This window comes from Xenopus laevis, chromosome 4S, assembly GCF_017654675.1.
Source record: "Xenopus laevis strain J_2021 chromosome 4S, Xenopus_laevis_v10.1, whole genome shotgun sequence".
NCBI classification, from domain to species: domain Eukaryota; kingdom Metazoa; phylum Chordata; class Amphibia; order Anura; family Pipidae; genus Xenopus; species Xenopus laevis.
The window spans coordinates 20,836,679-20,855,783 of NC_054378.1; the positions used below are offsets into that span (position 1 = coordinate 20,836,679).

General features: G+C 44.2%; 1 protein-coding gene across 5 annotated transcripts in view; it reads right to left on the minus strand.

Annotated features, from left to right (window-relative positions):
- Positions 1-18,581, minus strand: part of nell1.S (neural EGFL like 1 S homeolog) — a 328,272-nt gene extending 309,691 nt beyond the window's left edge. For 4 of the 5 annotated variants that reach the window (XM_041591299.1, XM_018260318.2, XM_041591298.1 and 1 more), the window contains exon 1: positions 18,361-18,581. In XM_041591299.1, coding sequence (XP_041447233.1) covers positions 18,361-18,409 — 49 coding nt within the window. In that variant the 5' untranslated portion in view covers positions 18,410-18,581. 5 annotated transcript variants of the gene reach the window in all.
- Positions 18,582-19,105: the final 524 nt, after the last annotated feature.

Sequence of the window (19,105 nt, forward strand, 5' to 3'; positions counted from 1 at the left end):
TGTTTCACAGGGTTTTGTATTTATCTACATATTTCTACTGGTTGGAGAATGGTTACGAAACGGCAGCGGGAGTGAATTCCCAAAATCCTTTTTTTTTCCTTTGAAAATATAACTTCCCCAGGCAGTGAATTCCATAATTATATTGAATCCATGTTAATTTCCTCTAATCTTAAGGGGTGTAACCCCTGTTTCTCTGGGCTGAAGTGTATGTAAAAGGAGCCCCTGAGCTATTAACCTTGAATTCTTTCAATATAATTATTATAACTCTGTATTAGTTCATCTTTCTCATGAAGGACAAAGATCCTCTCTAAAGAGAGTGGCATTTTCATGCTCTGGTAGGCTCATATGGAACAAGATGTCCGAGGCTGAATTATGGAGATGAGTGATAATGCTCATATAAAGGCTTCAAGCTTGTCTCAATGGCAAAAAACAAGTCATTGGTTTCAAGACAAAGCCTTCCACAAACTGCTGGGATGAAATGTTTTAGATTTATCAGACCTATAGGAAAACATTCAGCAAGGAATGGTGAGTTCAAAACAAAGGGTTCACAGTTTTATTTCCCAGTGGGTTCATATTAAATGGGTGTGTTACAGTTATACTTGTTGCCTCTGTCTGACCAAATTTAATTTGATGTTTACATGAACCTTGGGTGGATTGTTGTCCTTCCTCAACAACCCAACTGAGATTGATAGTATATTCTGGCTTCTTTGGAATCCCGTAGGTCTTTGTGGGCTCTTTGGTTCTGGTCACCTGAGAAGGTATTTCATTCGTTTTACATGAACCTTGGGTGAATTGTTGTCCTTCCTCAACAACTCATACTATATTGATAGTATCTTCTTGCTTGTTTAGGATCCCATAGGTCTTTGGGGGCTCTTTCATCATCTGAAAAGTTTTTTCAACACAGTTATCTAATAATGATAGTATTCAACTGGATTTGCTGATTAATCTTGAAAACATTCCACTCCTCAACCGAGTGGCTTCTAGCAGTTCAGTAGTGGTTAATTCGGCAGAACTTTAAACCCTTAAGGGTAATAAAGTCAACATAATCCCATCACAATAGTTCCATGAAATCTTGTTATACACGTACAGATGTTAAAATATTATTGTATGTTACTGGTGATGCTGTAGGCCCTCTGTTTAGTAATGGCAGTTCTAGCTTCATATAAACGGTGCCCTTTACACTTCTTTCAATCCATTTGACTTCTCAATCCCAAATTGTACCTTGCTCCTTTTCCTTTAGGTGCAGATAGACAGGTAGATGCTGGAGTTCCTGCTGACAAAAGCCCAGTATGGATATCCACAAGCCTTCAAGCCCCCTCTGAGATGCTTGTGTCCCTTGTCCTTAAACCTTAGGTTGTTTTTTTTCATCTTCATTAGGCAACTTCTGGGTCTGACTCCTGGTAACTCCAGCTGCATGGGGCTTGGCAAGCCTACACATGAGTACAAATTCCTGTAATTTCCCATTCCAGAAGATGAGGAGCCTGTTCAGGTAAAGTTGGGCCTGTCAGATTCCTCGCTTATGGACTAATTATACAGTGCAACTCAAGTACGTTGTTAAGCATTTACCTCAAGTGCAACCTACTAAGACATAATTAGATGTTCATTGAGTGTCTTTTGTGGCCAGAGTGTCTTATTGTGGGGGGGAGCCTTCAACCCCCTTTCTGGGAAAAGAAGCAAGGAATTCAGCTTTGGCATTGCAAATGTAATTCATACAAAGGCGCAACCTTGAGAAACAAGGTCAGCCTCTGCATTCTCTGACCATTAAATAGAGTGTGGTGCTAATAGGTCTCTTTTCCTGACCATTAAATAGAGTGTGGTGCTAATAGGTCTCTTTTCCTATTTACTGCTCTGGCCATAAGCAGAAGCCTTGTTTTTATATGTCCTGGTAATAATGCGTCTTTCAATTAATTTTCTATCTTGCAGCCATAGTAGGATACTCTCTTTGCATTTAAGTTTTTTTAAAAAAAAAAAAAAAAGATGCAAGTTCAAAAACCAAGGACAATTATTGCCACTCGCCTGTGACTGTCAGTATAGATATAGATATAGATATAGATATAGATCCACCAGCTGGAATTCAGGGGGACCTTAACTGTTCACAAAGCAAATAAACACAAACAGAAGAGTCTCTGGAATGTTGTCAAATTCTATGTATTGTAAATTATAATGCAACACCTTGGGTTCCCAATAACTGATGAGATCTGAAGGAGAATTCCTATGTATTCATCCATCTGCCTTTCTGCTTTGTGACATAAGATATATTTATGCAGGAAACATATATACACATGTAGTGGGAAAGGTACAGCAATCTCCACATTTCCTGGGTTATTATATATTAAAGGCCAAATAAAACACACAGGAAGCACAGCCATACTTTATTCCTAAAGCAGAGAGCTTCTGGGCCGTATAGCGGACCTCCTCCTCTGAGCATGGGGCTTAGTCAATGGGCAAGGATCAGCCCAGGTATAGGGTAGTTGATGCTCTCTAGCACCCAGGGAGGCAGACCGTGGATTTGCTACACCCCTGAAGATCGGGATAAGGACCCAACCAAGAGGAGTAGCAATCATTTAAATGATTACTGATCATGGTAAACTACACATTAGCCCTAGGCAATAAAGATAATGAACAAAGATGTATTTTCATTGGGCTGTTCTTGCCCTTTAACCCACAGATCACTGCTGGAAGGAAGCAGCTGCCTGATGGAGTTTGTGCCCCCTAGCCTCACCAACAACTTCACAGATATATTACATTACACCCATTTAATGAGACATCCAGTTTGGGTCACTGATCCGAGCCAATTAGGATCAAACAGGACTGGGCCTTAATACAAGTGAAAGGTAATAATCCAAATTACCAACAATCAATCTACAATCTATTTTCCTGTTGCCAGGGCAACCACAAGTGTCACCTTGAAATGAAGAAGGAGAGAAAAGCCAAGGATTTAAGATGACACGACTACAACCAATGGCAATAATGCTCGAAGAGTGCCCATTTGTTACATTGTTAGGTTTCATTTAAAGGTGGCGCTTCTCTTTATTAGGCATTCTCTATAGTAAACCGCCTCCTCCATTAACCAGTAATGGCAGGGACTCGTCTACCATAATAACATATGTTCCTATAGCAGCAGGAACGGATTTTCTGTTTGTAGAAGGAAGGCAGCTTCCAGTGAGAGGTCACAGAGAAGTAATTTAATTGCTGGTCCTCAAGTAGAAAGTGCCGGCTGCACTGCCAGCACAAGAATGGTCTGAGCACTAAACTCATATGTACCCAGCTGCTCATATATATGTTGTAACAGAGGTGCCTTATTGTTTCCCTTAGACAGCAAATTATGAGGGTATAGCCCAGCAACATAACTAGGTGGGGGTGGGCCCTACGGTGGTGGTGCGGGCCCTGGTCCAATCTGCTCCCCCGGTAGTCACACCACTGGTATAGCTTATTGTGTGTATATTTGTATTTATACATATGAGAGGAGATGCCATATTGATTCCCTTCGACAGTACAATATGAGGGTATAGCTTATTGTGTGCCCAGAGTATTCCTTCTATGTATATTTGTATTTATACATATGGGTAGGAGGTGCCCTATTGATTAGACAGTACAGTATGAGGGTATAGCTTATTGTGTGTCCAGAACATTCCTTCTCTGTATATTTTGTATTTATACATATGGAAGGAAGGAGGTACCATATTGAGTCACTTAGACAATACAGTATGAGGGTATAGCTTATTGTGTGTCCAGAACATTCCTTCTATGTATATTTTGTATTTATACATATGGAAGGAAGGAGGTACCATATTGAGTCACTTAGACAATACAGTATGAGGGCATAGCTTATTGTGTGCCCAGAACATTCCTTCTCTGTATATTTGTATTTATACATATGGGTAGGAGGTGCCATATTGATTCCCTTAGACCAGGGCTGTCCAACTGGTGTGTGTGTGGCCCCCCACATGAAAGTCTGCCTGCTCTGTCCTCTTACCATGTGTAAAATTTAAAAGGTATCACTACAGAGATTTCTTGGCCCCTGCATTGTTTAAACATGAAATTCAGACTGTAATCCCCTGTATTGTTCACACATGTAATCCCCCAGCATTGTTCACACTTGTAACACCTCTTGTAACACCTCTATTGTTCACACCCTAAAACCCTGTACTGCCCACCTGAGATCCAGACTGAATCTGCCCACATTGTTCACCTGTTCACACTCATACAAACTGCTGTGCACTGTGTATGTAGCACATCTTAGAGTGGTCCTCACAGGTTTCCCTGTCCCCTGCTCTGTTCCTCCCTCTTCTCCCTGTGTGCCATACTCTGCCTGCCCTTTGCTCCCTGTGTGTCCCATATTTGCCTGCCCTATGCTCCCTGTGTGTACCATACGTTGCCTGTCCTTCTCTGCCTGTGTCTGCCATACTCTGTCTGCCCCATGCTCCCTGTGTGTGCCATATTCTGCCAGCCTCATGTTTCCTGGGCGTGCCATACTCTGTCTGCCCTATGCTCCTTGGGTGTGCCATACTCTCCCTATGTGTGCCATACTCTGCCTGTGGAACATAAGCCTGGTATTAGTTCTGGGGGTTTGTCAGCATTTGAAAATTATTGTTAGGGGCCCCTAAGGTGTTTAATTGTGTGCTGGGGGGGTGCTGTGTTATCCACAGGGAAGGATGAGGCATATGGATTTAAGGGTATGCCTAAGTATAGAGTGGTCCGGATAGGTTTCTCTGTCCCCTGCTCTTTTCTTCCCTATGCTCCCTGTGTGTGCCATACTTTGCCTGCCCTATGATCCCTGTGTGTGCCATACGTTGCCTGTCCTTCTCTGCCTGTATGTGCCATACTCTGTCTGCCCCATGCTCCCTGTGTGTGCCATATTCTGCCAGCCTCATGTTTCCTGGGCGTGCCATACTCTGTCTGCCCTATGCTCCTTGGGTGTGCCATACTCTCCCTATGTGTGCCATACTCTGCCTGTGGAACATAAGCCTGGTATTAGTTCTGGGGGTTTGTCAGCATTTGAAAATTATTGTTAGGGGCCCCTAAGGTGTTTAATCGTGTGCTGGGGGGGTGCTGTGTTATCCACAGGGAAGGATGAGGCATATGGATTTAAGGGTATGCCTAAGTATAGAGTGGTCCGGATAGGTTTCTCTGTCCCCTGCTCTTTTCTTCCCTATGCTCCCTGTGTGTGCCATACTTTGCCTGCCCTATGATCCCTGTGTGTGCCATACGTTGCCTGTCCTTCTCTGCCTCTGTGTGCCATACTCTGTCTGCCCCATGCTCCCTGTGTGTGCCATATTCTGCCAGCCTCATGTTTCCTGGGCGTGCCATACTCTGTCTGCCCTATGCTCCTTGGGTGTGCCATACTCTCCCTATGTGTGCCATACTCTGCCTGTGGAACATAAGCCTGGTATTAGTTCTGGGGGTTTGTCAGCATTTGAAAATTATTGTTAGGGGCCCCTAAGGTGTTTAATCGTGTGCTGGGGGGGGGTGCTGTGTTATCCACAGGGAAGGATGAGGCATATGGATTTAAGGGTATGCCTAAGTATAGAGTGGTCCGGATAGGTTTCCCTGTCCCCTGCTCTTTTCTTCCCTATGCTCCCTGCGTGTGCCATACTTTGCCTGCCCTATGATCCCTATGTGTGCCATACGTTGCCTGTCCTTCTCTGCCTGTGTGTGCCATACTCTATCTGCCCCATGCTCCCTGTGTGTGCCATACTCTGCCTGCCCCATGTTTCCTGGGTGTGCCATACTCAGTCTGCCCTATGGTCCTTGGGTGTGCCATACTCTCCCTGTGTGTGCCATACTCTGCCTATGGAACATAAGCCTGGTATTAGTTCTGGGGGTATGTTAGCATTTGGAAATTATTGTTAGGGGCCCCTAAGGTGTTTTATCATGTGCTGGGGTGCTGTGTTATCAGCAGGGGAGAATGAGGCATATGGATGTATGGGTATGTCTAAGTATCTTAGAGTGGTACTGATAGGTTTCCCTGTCCCCTGCTCTGTTCTTACCTATGCTCCATGCGTGTACCATACTTTGCCTGTCCTATGCTCCCTGTGTGTGCAATACTTTGCCTGCCCTGTGCTCCCTGTGTGTGCCATACGTTGCCTGTCCTTCTCTGCCTGTGTGTGCCATACTCTGCCTTCCCTATGCTCCCTGTGTGTGTCATACTCGGTCTGCTCCATGCTCCCTGTGTGTGCCATACTCTGTCTGCCCTATGCTACTTGGGTGTGCCATACTCTGCCTGTGTGTGCCCTTCTCTGCCTGTGGAACATAAGCCTGGTATTAGTTCTGTGGGTTTGTTCGCATTTGAAAATTATTGTTAGGGGCCCTAAGGTGTTTAATCATTTGCTGGGGGGCTGTTTTATCCACAGGGGAGGATGAGGCATATGGATTTAAGGATTCCTGCAGTAAGTACCAACCATTTGGTTTTTTGGGGTTTTACCATCATTTATGTGGACATGGCCTTGTGGTAACATGGATTTGGTTTAAAGTTGGTGTGGTTTAAAAACAGGGAGTGGTCAACACTGGCTTCCATGTAGGCCAGAAAAATTCCGGCCCTCTGTATCACAGAAGTTGGACAGCACTTCCTTAGACAGTACAGTATGAGGGTAAAGCTTATTGTGTGTCCAGAACATTCCTTAACTATATATTTGTATTTATACCTATGGGTAGAAGTTTCCTTATTGATTCCCTTAGACAGTACAGTATGAGGGTATAGCTGTGTCCAGAATATTCCTTCTCTGTTATATTTGTATTTAGACATATGAGAAGGAGCTGCCATCCTGCTTGCCTTGGCTAAGGGACTGCAGCGCCCCTGGTGATCATGATGCTGCTGGGCTCAGTCAAGTCAATCAACCTCTCCAATGTATAAATACAATAATATTCTCACCCTGCAACTTTATATATTTCTTTTATTGATGGAGAAATAAATCCTAGCCAAAGCTCATTAACAAATATGATATATATGTGCATCTGTATCCCCTTTATTCATTCATTACACCTGCATATGGCCCTTATATGGCTCCTCACTCAGCATGAAATGAGCACCATTAAAATAATCACTGCCATTGGCAGATGTGCTCGCAGCCCCCGGGGGGATTCCCGGGACACTAACAGGTTTAATTTGCAATTTGATGGTGATTATTCAGAGAAAATCTGTTTTTCTAAGAAAAACCAACACCAAGCCCCCCCATTTTTTTTTTTTTATTAAAAGAATCTGAATTACAAAGTGAGCAGTTTAATACACAGAACGCCCCAAGTTTACATTTTTCATAGGCATTAAACTGGGGACTGGTGGATACATTTATTAATATAGTATTTAATTAATAATGGATGAGAGATGGAGCCAGTGGCCTCCCCTTAATAGGCGAGACACTCCAGCACCTGTGGTCACACAAATCCCAGCCTTACTGTTACAATGACCTGAGTGGCCGATTTATATGCACTTTCACGGTTTTCCGTAGTGGCGGGGCCAGGGGGCAAAATGATATGAAGAGACGGTGACCCAACATTTATAATAAAGCTAGCAGCCCTCTGGCTTACATGAAGGCTGGAGTTGGAGATCAGGCTCAGGCCGATAAAAGCAGATAAAAGCTACATTAAGACCTTTAGAAGTATATAAATATCAACCTATATCTGTCATGTATCCCTAGTTCCATGGATATCTAACACATTATATGAGCTTGCAGCCTAAGGGCTCTGGGCACATGGGGCGGTTCTGAGCATTTGGCCACCACCAGGGCCATAAATTTCACCCCACCTAATTGTCCTTCAGGCTGCACTTGCAAAATCAAAATGGAAACATAGTCATACACCCCTAAATCTCACCGAATGCTGACCCAGTGTTGGATTAGGCCAGAGGGATACTGGGGAAAAAATTTAGGACTGCTCCCTTGCCCAAATTAGGCAGTCTCTAGGTCAGAAACAGGCTCGCTCCACCAATGAGGTTCAGGCTCACTCCACCAACTGGGCCACCTGGATTCAGGCCTCCTCCCCCACCAGGACCCAGGTCCAATCCCCCGCCGGGACCAAGGACTGTCTCCCTGCTGCCCCTCTCCCCGATGATGAGTGGAAAGTTCAGGAAACGGGTAGTAAAAGGTACAGGGCACAAGGGAGGGCAGACACCTGAAGGAAGGCCTTCTACCTCCCAACTGCTGCTCCAGGCTCACCTAGGGTGTCGAGTCCCCCATGTGATGTCCATCTTTGAAGGCAAAAAAAAGTCATTCATAGACTTTCATAATAGTCGCCTGAACCCCTCCCATGGCAATTATCACTAAAAGACTCACTGTCTGCAAATGGCTTGAATTGACCCAATGTATCACAGTCCTTATTGTCAGGGGGGTGTAACAAATCTGGGCCCATGTTACTTGCTCATGTTTCCACTCCCACTAAATAAAGCTCTGCTTAATATTATCCCACGCTCCGGAATCTAAAAGCCCAGACAATGACCATGGAACATGGATACAGAGCTGACAGTCCTGTAATTGGGGCTAGATATAGAGATATATATATATATATATATATATATATATATATATATATATATATATATATATATACATACATATATAAAACTACTGAGGAACTACAGGGCCCTGGGGTGCAGGGGGCCCGGATGGGGTGTCTGCTTCCTTGGAAGCATTATGGCAGGGGATTGCAGGTGACCTGTGGGTGTCTACGATGGGGGGGATCAATAATGTGCAAAGGGGGCCTTGAAAACGGGGCTTTTCAATTTGCTCCCCTGAATATAGATATATACAGCATGAGTGCAATAGACACTTAGCACTCGCGACAACATTTCTTTGTCTCTCGATACTTACGGCCCCTCTGACAGCCTCCAACCCTTATTTCCGCTCGTGAAACTGGTGAATGTTATTCCATCAAAGGGAGAAAGCTTTGTGTCTCTGCAGTGACAGCGTGTTAAAGATAAACAGCATTGTATCCTCATCTATAGACTATTTCCCCTTTGGGTGTCAGAGATGCTATGCTTTCCTGCAGATTAGAGCCAATTCTGGCACAGCGGCATGTGAAAATTACTGAGAAACAACTTGTACCTGCTTATAGTAACACTGTGTAAGAAAGCAAGACATGGAAATGGGCAGGATTGCTTAAAGGGAAACAAAAGCTCCTACCCATATGTATAAATACAAATATACAGAGAAGGAATGTTCTGAGCACACAATAAGCTATATCCTTATACTGTACTGTCTAAGGCAGTGACCCCTAACCCGTAGTTGGTGAGCCTGCTCTGATGCCTACCCCATTCTCCGGTCCTTTCTCTCCCTGACTGCCACTAATATTTTTTTGTAATAATGCGCTTCTGCGCACGTACATTCGCGCATGCATGACCGAGCGCACTTTTGCACATGTGCACCCAAGCGCGCATGCAGCCGGCGCCGTGCCCGGCCAGGTTGCCTAGGGCGCCTGGCTGGGTTGGCCCGGCTCTGGCCCCGAGGCCTCCGGGTCCTAGCACCCGCCTGCCCAGCCCAGCCACTAACTAGCCTTCAGACTGGGCCCCCTTAGCTCATAACAAGGTTACAGATATATATATATAGAAACATTGGGGTAATGGGGTAATACATGGGGTGAGCACATGATGTCATTCTTTAACCAATCACAGTCATTAAAATAGGTAAATAAAGCCTCTGACTGCTCTTCATCTTTCACATACAAAGTTTAACATTCCATCAAAACAAATGGCCAGCTCTTTGCATTATATGAGTCGGCATGTCTGTTGAAAAACATTTAAAAAAAAATCTATATACATACATACATATAGTATCTAGGCATCTAGGTCACCCCCACGGCACTGCACACTCTGAATGCCAACAGATGTCTAACAGTTATTGACAGGCGCAGAACGTTGCTCCGAGCAGCGACTACCGATAACATCACTGCAAAATCCACCAGCGCACGACTCCTGCAATTTCATCTATCATTAGCTCAGGATTTCTACCAGGCTTTGGATTTTTATTTATTTTTTTATTTCTGGATTCCCTGCTATCCTTTGACAAGGCAATAAAAGTTTGTGACTACTACTAAGCCTCACTCCCCTGGAGCTTCATAGAAACTGCTGACATTGAGGGGACTGAACTATTTAAGAGATGCTGTTATCATTCTCAGCCCAAGGTTTTAATTCCATTGTTCACAATTTTAAGCCAATAAATGACATAAAACACTTGGCATTGGAGAGCAGCCATATCAGTGCTCTAAAGCCTTTCTAGCAAACCATCCAGACTTCGTTTCTGTCAGTCAGTGACATCACAAGCAGTGTGCATACCTCCCAACTGTCCCTTTTTCAGAGGGACAGTCCCTCTTTTGACAGCTCAACCTGAGGTCCCTCATTTGTACTGGAAAGTCCCTCTTTTCTCTGCACTGAACAGCCAGAAAAAGAAACAAAGTTTCTAACTTAATTGGCTTTTGGCAGAGAGCACAGAACAGCTAACAGGTGCAAGTAAGATACTTTGTTACAATTTTGAGATAAAAAAATAAGTAATTTTAACAGTTTAGATAAGGAGAAATATTTTAAAATTTTTATAATGAACATGGTAATTACGGGGTGTGGCCACAAAAATGGGTGTGGTCAAAAAAATTGCCGCACTACATGCAGAAAACATTTTTGTCCCTCTTTTTACTTCCAAAATGTTGGGAGGTATGAGTGTGCAAATACAGGAAATGCTCTCAAATTACTTTTATTTTGAAGAATTTCTACATAACAGCCCTTGCTTCAGTTGCCAGCAAGGAGAGCCCAGCAAGGAGCGTTACCAATGAACGAAGCCTAAAGCAATTATATCACAGAAATAGACTCTTTGGTTCATGTGGAGGAGACACAGACTTAATAGAGTGATTATTACAATTATAACAATGCGGCCTTAAAGGGGCCCCAATTAACACAAGATGTCCCTATTTATTTGGATTCAGAGAAGCCTTTCACTTTAATCAGGCAAAAATATTCAGCTGTTAATTAAGCAAAACCCAATCCCTTTAACCTATTCATTCCCAGATGTGCTGGAGCTAGAAAGGGAACTGTCTGTGATATCAGCGACTGAGAGCTGTGCCGATAAGAGAGACTGACACCTAAAATTCTCTTTCAGCTTTGCTTACTTGCTATGGGCCAGAAATTAATATTAATTAGACTGCTGGAAAAGTGAAACAAAGATTTGATGGGTTGCTATGGCAATTTCAAACCTATGCTTCTAATTAGCCCCTTGGGTTTGACTGGCCCAGCAGGACATCAGAAGATATTCCAGTTAATCCAGGAATATCTCCAGTGACCCAAATTCCCTGCCAGTGCCGTGACACTGAAGACTTATAAACCATTGCAGGTGTTTCATAGCTGGACATCTTGTCCCATAATAGTATAGTGTGCTCCTGTCCAATCACAGCACAGTGTGCTCCTGTCCAATCATATTGGGGAGAGAACCCAGATAAGGTGACTACCAGAAGTCTAATTAGACTCTAGTGCCCTACAAAAAATAGAACAGCAGGTCTCCCATTAGACAAGGGAGAAACTGTTGGGGGTAGACAGGAGAAAAGAGAGTGAGAGAGACAATAGGAAATTAATAACAGGTAATAGAGGGGAGTAGAGAGACAAATGGAGGGGAAAAATATAGAAGGGCGGAGAAGAGGGAGGATGGGGGGAGTAAGGCCAAACAGTTGGGGGAGAATAGGAAAGAAGAGGGGATGAGAGACAGAAGGAGAGAAGGGAAAGGGGGTTAGGGAGTAGAGAGACAAAGTGGGAGGAAAAATATAGAAGGGGAGAAAAGAGGGAGGATGGGGGAGAGTAAGGCCAAACAGTTGGAGAGAGAATAGAAAAGGAAAGGATCGGAGATGAGAGACAGAAGGAGAGAGGAGAAGGGAAAGGGGGTTAGGGAGTAGAGAAACAAACTGAGAGGAGAAATATAAAAGTGGAGAGAAGAGGGAGGATGGGGGGGAGAAAGGCCAAACAGTTGGGGGGAAAAAAGGAAAGGAGAGGGGGGATGAGAGACAGAAGGAGAGAAGGGAAGGGGGTTAGGGAGTAAAGAGATAAATGGAGAGGAGACATATAGAAGGAGAGAGAAGAGGGAGGATGGGGGAGAATACGGCCAAACAGTTGGGGAAAACTTGAAAAGGGAGACAGAGGGAAGAGAAAAGAAGAACAGATGAGATGAATAGAGCAGTTAAGAGTAGACAGAAGTGAAATGAGGCAGGGAATAAAGATGGCAGAACATTGGTTAGTCGTCCAGTACCTAATATTTCCTAAGGACCACCATGACTCCTGACCAGCAATGATTCTGTACAGTTTACACAATGCTGAACATAATGATATTCTATTACATACATGAGGGCTGAACATACCCCCCTTTACAAGCAGTATACTGTAATGTACTGTCCAGTACAGCTATTTGCATGAACTATCTTACAAACAGAAACTGCCACCAAGGAACTAGTTCATCTGCTAAAGTAAAATAAAATATGGAATACTGCCTTGGGCAAAACAGAGCAGCAGGTATAGGTAGAAAGAGCTCGAAAACGTCAGACAGACACAAAAGATTTATCTTTGTTATATGAGTACAGTAAGATGGTTACAGCAATGCTCCAATAATGAAACACTGTGGTAAGATGGAGACAGTAGAACAAGATTGAGACAGTAGGGCAAGATGGAGACAGTAGGGCAAAATGGAGACAGGAGGACAAGATGGAGACAGTGGGAAAATATGGAGACATTAGGACAAGTTGAAGTAGGGGAATATGGAGGCAGTAGGGAAAGGTAGAGACAGTAGGGCAAGATGGAGACATTAGGGCAAGAGGAAGACAGTGGGGCAAGATGGAGACATTAGGGCAGGATTGAGGCAGTAGGGCAAGACGAAGACATTAGGGCAGGATGGAGACAGTAAGGCAAGATGGAGACATTAGGGCAGGATGGAGACAGTAAGACAAGATGGAGACAGCGGGGCAAGATGGAGACAGTGGGGCAAGATGGAGACAGTGGGGCAAGATGGAGGCATTGGGGCAAGATGGAGACAATGGGGCAAGATGGAGACAGTAGGGCAAGGTGGAGACAGTAGGACAAAGTGGAGACAGTGGGGCAAGATATGGACAGTAGGACACGATGGAGACAGTAGGGCAAGGTGGAGACAGTGGGGTAAGATGGAGACAGTAGGGCAAGATGGAGACAGTAGGATAAGATGGAGAAAGTGGGGCACGATGGAGTCTGTGTGCAAGATGGAGGCATTGGGGCAAGATGGAGACAGTAGGGCAAGGTGGAAAATGTAGGGGAAGATGGAGACAGTGATGCAAGATGGAGGCATTAGGGCAAGATGGAGACAATGGGGCAAGATGGAGACAGTAGGGCAAGGTGGAGACAGTAGGAAAAAGTGGAGACAGTAGGACAAGATTGAGACAGTAGGGCAAGGTGGAGACAGTAGGGCAAGGTGGAGACTGTAGGGCTAGGTGGAGAAGGTGGGGCAAGATGGACAGTAGGGCAAGATGCAGACAGTAAGGCAAGGTGGAGACAGTAGAACAAGCAGGGCAAGATGGAGACATTAGGGCAAGGTAGAGAAAGTAGGGCAAGGTGGAGACAGCAGGACAAGAAGGGCAAGATGGAGACAGTAGGGCTAGGTGGAGACAGTGCGGCAAGATGGACACAGTAGGGCAAGATGGAGATAGTAGGACAAGATGGAGACAAAGTACTGTTGTGGGTAAATTAGGATGGAGTCTTATTAACCTGCAGTTGTTCAGTGGTTGTTGAGGTAGAGCTGGTTAGACAGTTCTGACTTCTAGGCCCCACCACAAAAGATCGCTTGGCACTACATTAAAGTATGTTCTAGCCACATATATACCCAGTGAGATATTTATAATAAACATTAAGCCCTGTGTCAGATTAAGGGTTCGAAAGGATTGCTAACATCTATATTCCGAAAAGAGAATTCTTGCTCAACTGATGCACAGTATTAAATATGAACAAGGCTGGTTCCCCTCTAAAGCACCAGCAAGATGATACAATTTCATCCGAGAGCTGCTCTTGATTACGGGGTGAACACCTGAAAATAGGTACAATATAATTTCATGTGTAATAAAATACGAGACCCAGAAAACATCAACAAAGCAATTTCACTTCACAAATGAAATAATCAAAGAGATTATTCTGGCATATCTATTTATGGTTACTTTTTTTTGCATTTTAAATTTAGATATCATCCCACCACTACAATAGCGATGAAGATAAAGATTGCTAAAATGATACATTATATTATAAAGAACCTGTAAATATATCCTAATAGTTACAGTATCCCTTAAAATCATGAGTGATACTCAGAGTTCCCTGTATAACTCAGTGACTTCTAATATCCTTATAATGTACAGTAGGGGGAACATTATACCTTATATAATACACAAAAGCCATGAATATCCTGTAAATTATATCCTTATAAACGGTGAGTTCTGATGTCATCAGTTATAAACGGTGAGTTGTGATGTCATTTCTGTCACATGACTCAATAAAATTTGTGTATTATAATAAATAAAGTACCCCCAGTTGCAAAATATGAGGATATTAGAAGTTACCTCGGAGTTCCATGACCTGTATGAAAACACTCGGCCTTCGGCCTCGTGTTTTTATATGGTCATGAAACTCCTCGGTAACTTATAATATCCTTATATTTTACAAGAGGGGGTACTTTATTCACTATATTACGAGTGATACTCAGAGTTCCCTGTATAACTCAGCCTGTAGCCTTGTGCCTTTATATGGACACAGAACCCCTCAATGACTTCAAATATCCTTAGAATTTACAGTAGGGGGTGGTGTACTTGCTATGGATTTTTTGAACGTAACACAGTCAATCTTAAATATTTAACTAGCACTTGAATATATGAGCAGGAGAGACATATACCTCATTGCTCTGTTCATTACTCAACTGCAGTATAGGACGCTAAGCGATAAGAACCCACTGATTATTGGATCTTGCTGGGAGATGCAGTTTAGCAATCACAAAAACAGATAGATGGTGGTTCACCCTTGCGATAACCCCTATGACGTCATTCAGCAATCCAGCCCTGTGGAGACTTAATTGGTTAAGTATATATATATATATATATATATTTATTTACAATCCCCCAGAGTGAAATTGCATTAAATATTAATGGGAAGTGACTCCCGTGGATTCTCCGTGGATAATGAAGAAGTTGCTGAGGACGGGGGATTCTTTGGAGGATGGCAGTTGGTCGAGCAGTACTGCCACCTGAGTAAAAGGCTTCAAAGACTGTTGAAGAAAAAGAGGCCTACAGCTATGTGGCAGCACCAACCTATAAAGCTCTCTTCAATGGGGGTGAAATTAATCATTGACTGCCTTTAAATCCTTTCGCTGCAACCCTGGCATGAGAAGTGGCAGGCAACAGACAAAGAAAAGCTCTCCAGTAGACAAGCAAACTCTTTCTAAAGCCACACAATATAAATATATATATATATATATATATATATATATATATATATAGAATGTCAGGGATAAAGGGAAATAGCGATACAAGGAGGCCACCCACAGATAGCTGCTATTAATGCTGTGATTTCAGAAAATCTGGTTAGCAAGTTGCAAGTCCTGTTGACAGGTGGATTGAAAGGCAAGGGTGCTTGGGTGAGGAGGGGGGGTTGATTATAATCCTTTTAGCAAACATTAACCCCTTGGCTGCTGCAAGAGGACGGATGTCCCCTCGCGCACAGGTTAGAAATGAATTGATTATACTTCATGTATTCCAAGAAAATGCACTAAAGAGAGTCTCGTGGAACAAACAGCACTTTTTATTCAGCCCGGCACTCATACACTCATATACAATGGAATTATATGGCGCTCTACCAAGGGCCTCAGATGAGGCAACATTAACCCAGATGCTCCGACCGTATAGAAACATCCAAGTTATTTAAAAAGCTCCATAGGCTGCAAGCTGTGAGGGTTCCATACACATGGGGGGCCAATCAGTGTAGCCTGGGCACCCCGAAATTCCTTCTACAGACTCAGCTTGGCCTTTATACTGTCTGTAATGCAGGAACCCCATTAATCCCTCTACAGATTTCAATGTGAGAATGGACCTGTTTAAGAAATCATCCAAACCATTTTATAACATGTTTCCCCTACAGATACAATGGTTCTGATTATGAGCTGTTTGCAATCCAGGCATCCAAATGTCAATCCCTTGCCCCATCTCCAGACACCCAGGTGGGAAAGGTCAAAATATTTAGGTCTCTATCTACAGAAAACTGGGTCAGGATACCCCGGTATTGAAACGCGTGGTTCGCTTGGTAGTCTGGACACTCCAATATCTCACATACGGACATCCAGGAGGGAAAATCACCAATACTGAATTATTTGGTCCAATATGCACCCCAGAAATCATTCAGTATTCCCAGCAGTGTAAGGTCCCAATACTCAATCTTCTGACACAAACATGCAGGTGAGATTGATCTGGTCCTACGTCACACCAAAGATCAGTCACCCCAGTGTCCAGCATCTCCTAGGGTGGAATGGTCCTGATGTTGAGACATTCTATAGACTGCCGGGCTGGAATAGTCCTGATGTTGAGACATTCTATAGACTGCTGGGCTGGAATGGACCTGATGTTGAACCATTCTATAGACTGCAGGCTGGAATGGTCCTGATGTTGAGACAGTCTATAGACTGCCGGGCAGGAATAATCTTGATGTTGAGACATTCTATAGACTGCCATTCTGGAATGGTCCTGATGTTGAAACATTCTATAGATTGCCAGGCTGGAATAGTACTGATGTTGAGACATTCTATAGACTGACGGACTGGAATGGTCCTCATGTTGAGACGATCTTTAGACTGCTGGGCTGGAATGGTCTTGATGATACGTCTCCAGTCATCCCAATATTCCTTTTATATACATGGAGCCATCTGCCACCTAAAACCAATCACCTGCAGCTCCAGGACACCATTTGTTAGGCACCTGCCCAGTACTATTAAGGAACACACGCATTTAAGCAGTACCCAGTCATGATTATGGGCATGTGCCTGGCTTCTCCTGCAGTACCTCATTACCCTGCTCAGCTGAGTGACAGCTCAGCTCTGGGTGGAATACATTACACATTGCGAGACCCGGGCACTTTTCATTGCAGTGTTAGGGCAACTGAGCAACTGAGCATGGGCACCATGCCAACAGGACAGTGCCCACAGCTGGTGCTGGAAGAAAGATCAGACACAGGGTCTGGTTTATTAACAGAACATGAAATAGGTGGAAGAGAGGGCGGGTTTATGTATATCCACTGGTACCAGCAGTACCCACTGGGCATTTACCAGTCACACCACTAGTCAGACCTATAATATAAGGCACATATTAGCAATGATAGCCCTATCATCCATATATTGCCACTGTGCCAGGCAGCGAGACTTTCCTTGCTCACCGGCATGCAATCAACAGCTGTGCCAGGTACACAGCGATATTTGCCATACTCACCCATCCTTGTTTTACGTCGCACTGTGAATTGCCACACACTCCACACTCCAGTGATAAATACAAATAATCCCACATTGTTCTGCAGCCCCTGCACATTCTGTCACCCCAGGATCAGTTAATCACACATTGGTACAACACCAGCTAATCACACAGTGACAAAACAATCAGCCCCATAACAACACCTAATAATACACTGCCACAAAAATTAAACGCCCAATACCACTCAAATGTTGACTAATAGTTAATCCCCAATGCCACCTAATGACATATTGACATAACAATTAACCCCCAGATACCACCTAACCACACAGTGTTAGCCCAATTAACCCCATGTGCCACCTAATAGAACATTGCTACTACCCTTAATCCCCCAAAACACCCAATTAAACATCATTTAACAGCCCTTGTCCCTCCCTCTGCCCCAGAATTACACTGAAACCCCAATTTCAATAACAGTTAAATCAACCACTGCCAGAGCAATTAACCCCCTGTGACACAATCCAATACAACCCAATCCCTCAATCACATCCTGTCATAACAATTAACACAATAATACCTCCCAATAGAACCCCGATATTATAATAAATCACGTAATGCGCTTCTGTGTCAGCTCAGCTGTAACTCCCCTAACTCCCTGCTGTACTGTCTACCGATCTGCAGCACCTTTCCCTCTATGTTATACCAGCCACCTGCCCAGTACTCCCTGCTGTGCCTTCCAAGCACCTACCTGCCCTCTGTCACAGCACCTATAGACCACTCCTGCACCACGTTACTACCCCAGCACCCATCAACCCTACTACACACACCACCCACTGCCCTGTTCCACAGGACCAGTCCCTACTATACTACCCTATTGTTACACCCTACAAACATCCCCTACTGTGCCAGTCAGTACCAAACCCAGCTGCCACCCCGGCCCAAGCCCCTTACCTGCCCTGGCAGCCAACACGCACGCCCACACAGCCAGCATCCCATCCATTGGCGCAGTGAGCGGAGAAGGAGCCCCCAATAATCCCCCTGCAGACGAGAAACTTCCCAAGTCCCCCGCACGAGCCTCACTGACACACTGACAGCTTCACCGGCTGGGAGAGTCTGCCGACCGTACCACTCAGGTAGAGCGGGGGGAGCTCATCTACATCAGAGCCTATCGCGCTCTTTCATCTTCGGCTATGGGAACACCCAGCTCCTGCATACACTATCCCAACCACCTAGGTCACAGGTTATTTAGCGGGTATGAGATAAAAGGAAAAGATTCATTACACAAAAAATATTCCTGCATCCAACCCCCTACCTAGCAGGAATGGTTTAGCCACAAGCTCCATACTGAAACTGATGTTTAACATTAAAGAATAAGCGGGGAGTACTGAGAGCAGGCAAAGTGATAAGCAGTCAGACAATATGCTGGGGGAATACTCAGGGCACGCAAGGGTTAAGCAATCAATGTGGAAGAAGAAGAATCAGGGCAGGCATGGGTTAAGCACTCAGATAATGAGCAATGTGAGTACTCAGGCCAGGCAATGGTTAAGCAGTTGCAAGGGGAATAATCAGGGTAGGCAAGTAGTGAGACTATGAGCAAGTTGATTACTCAGGGCAGGAAAGGGTTAATCAGTCAGCCAGTGTGCAAGGTAAGTAGTCAGGCAAGGAATTTAGCAGTCACACAAGTGCAGGTTAAGTA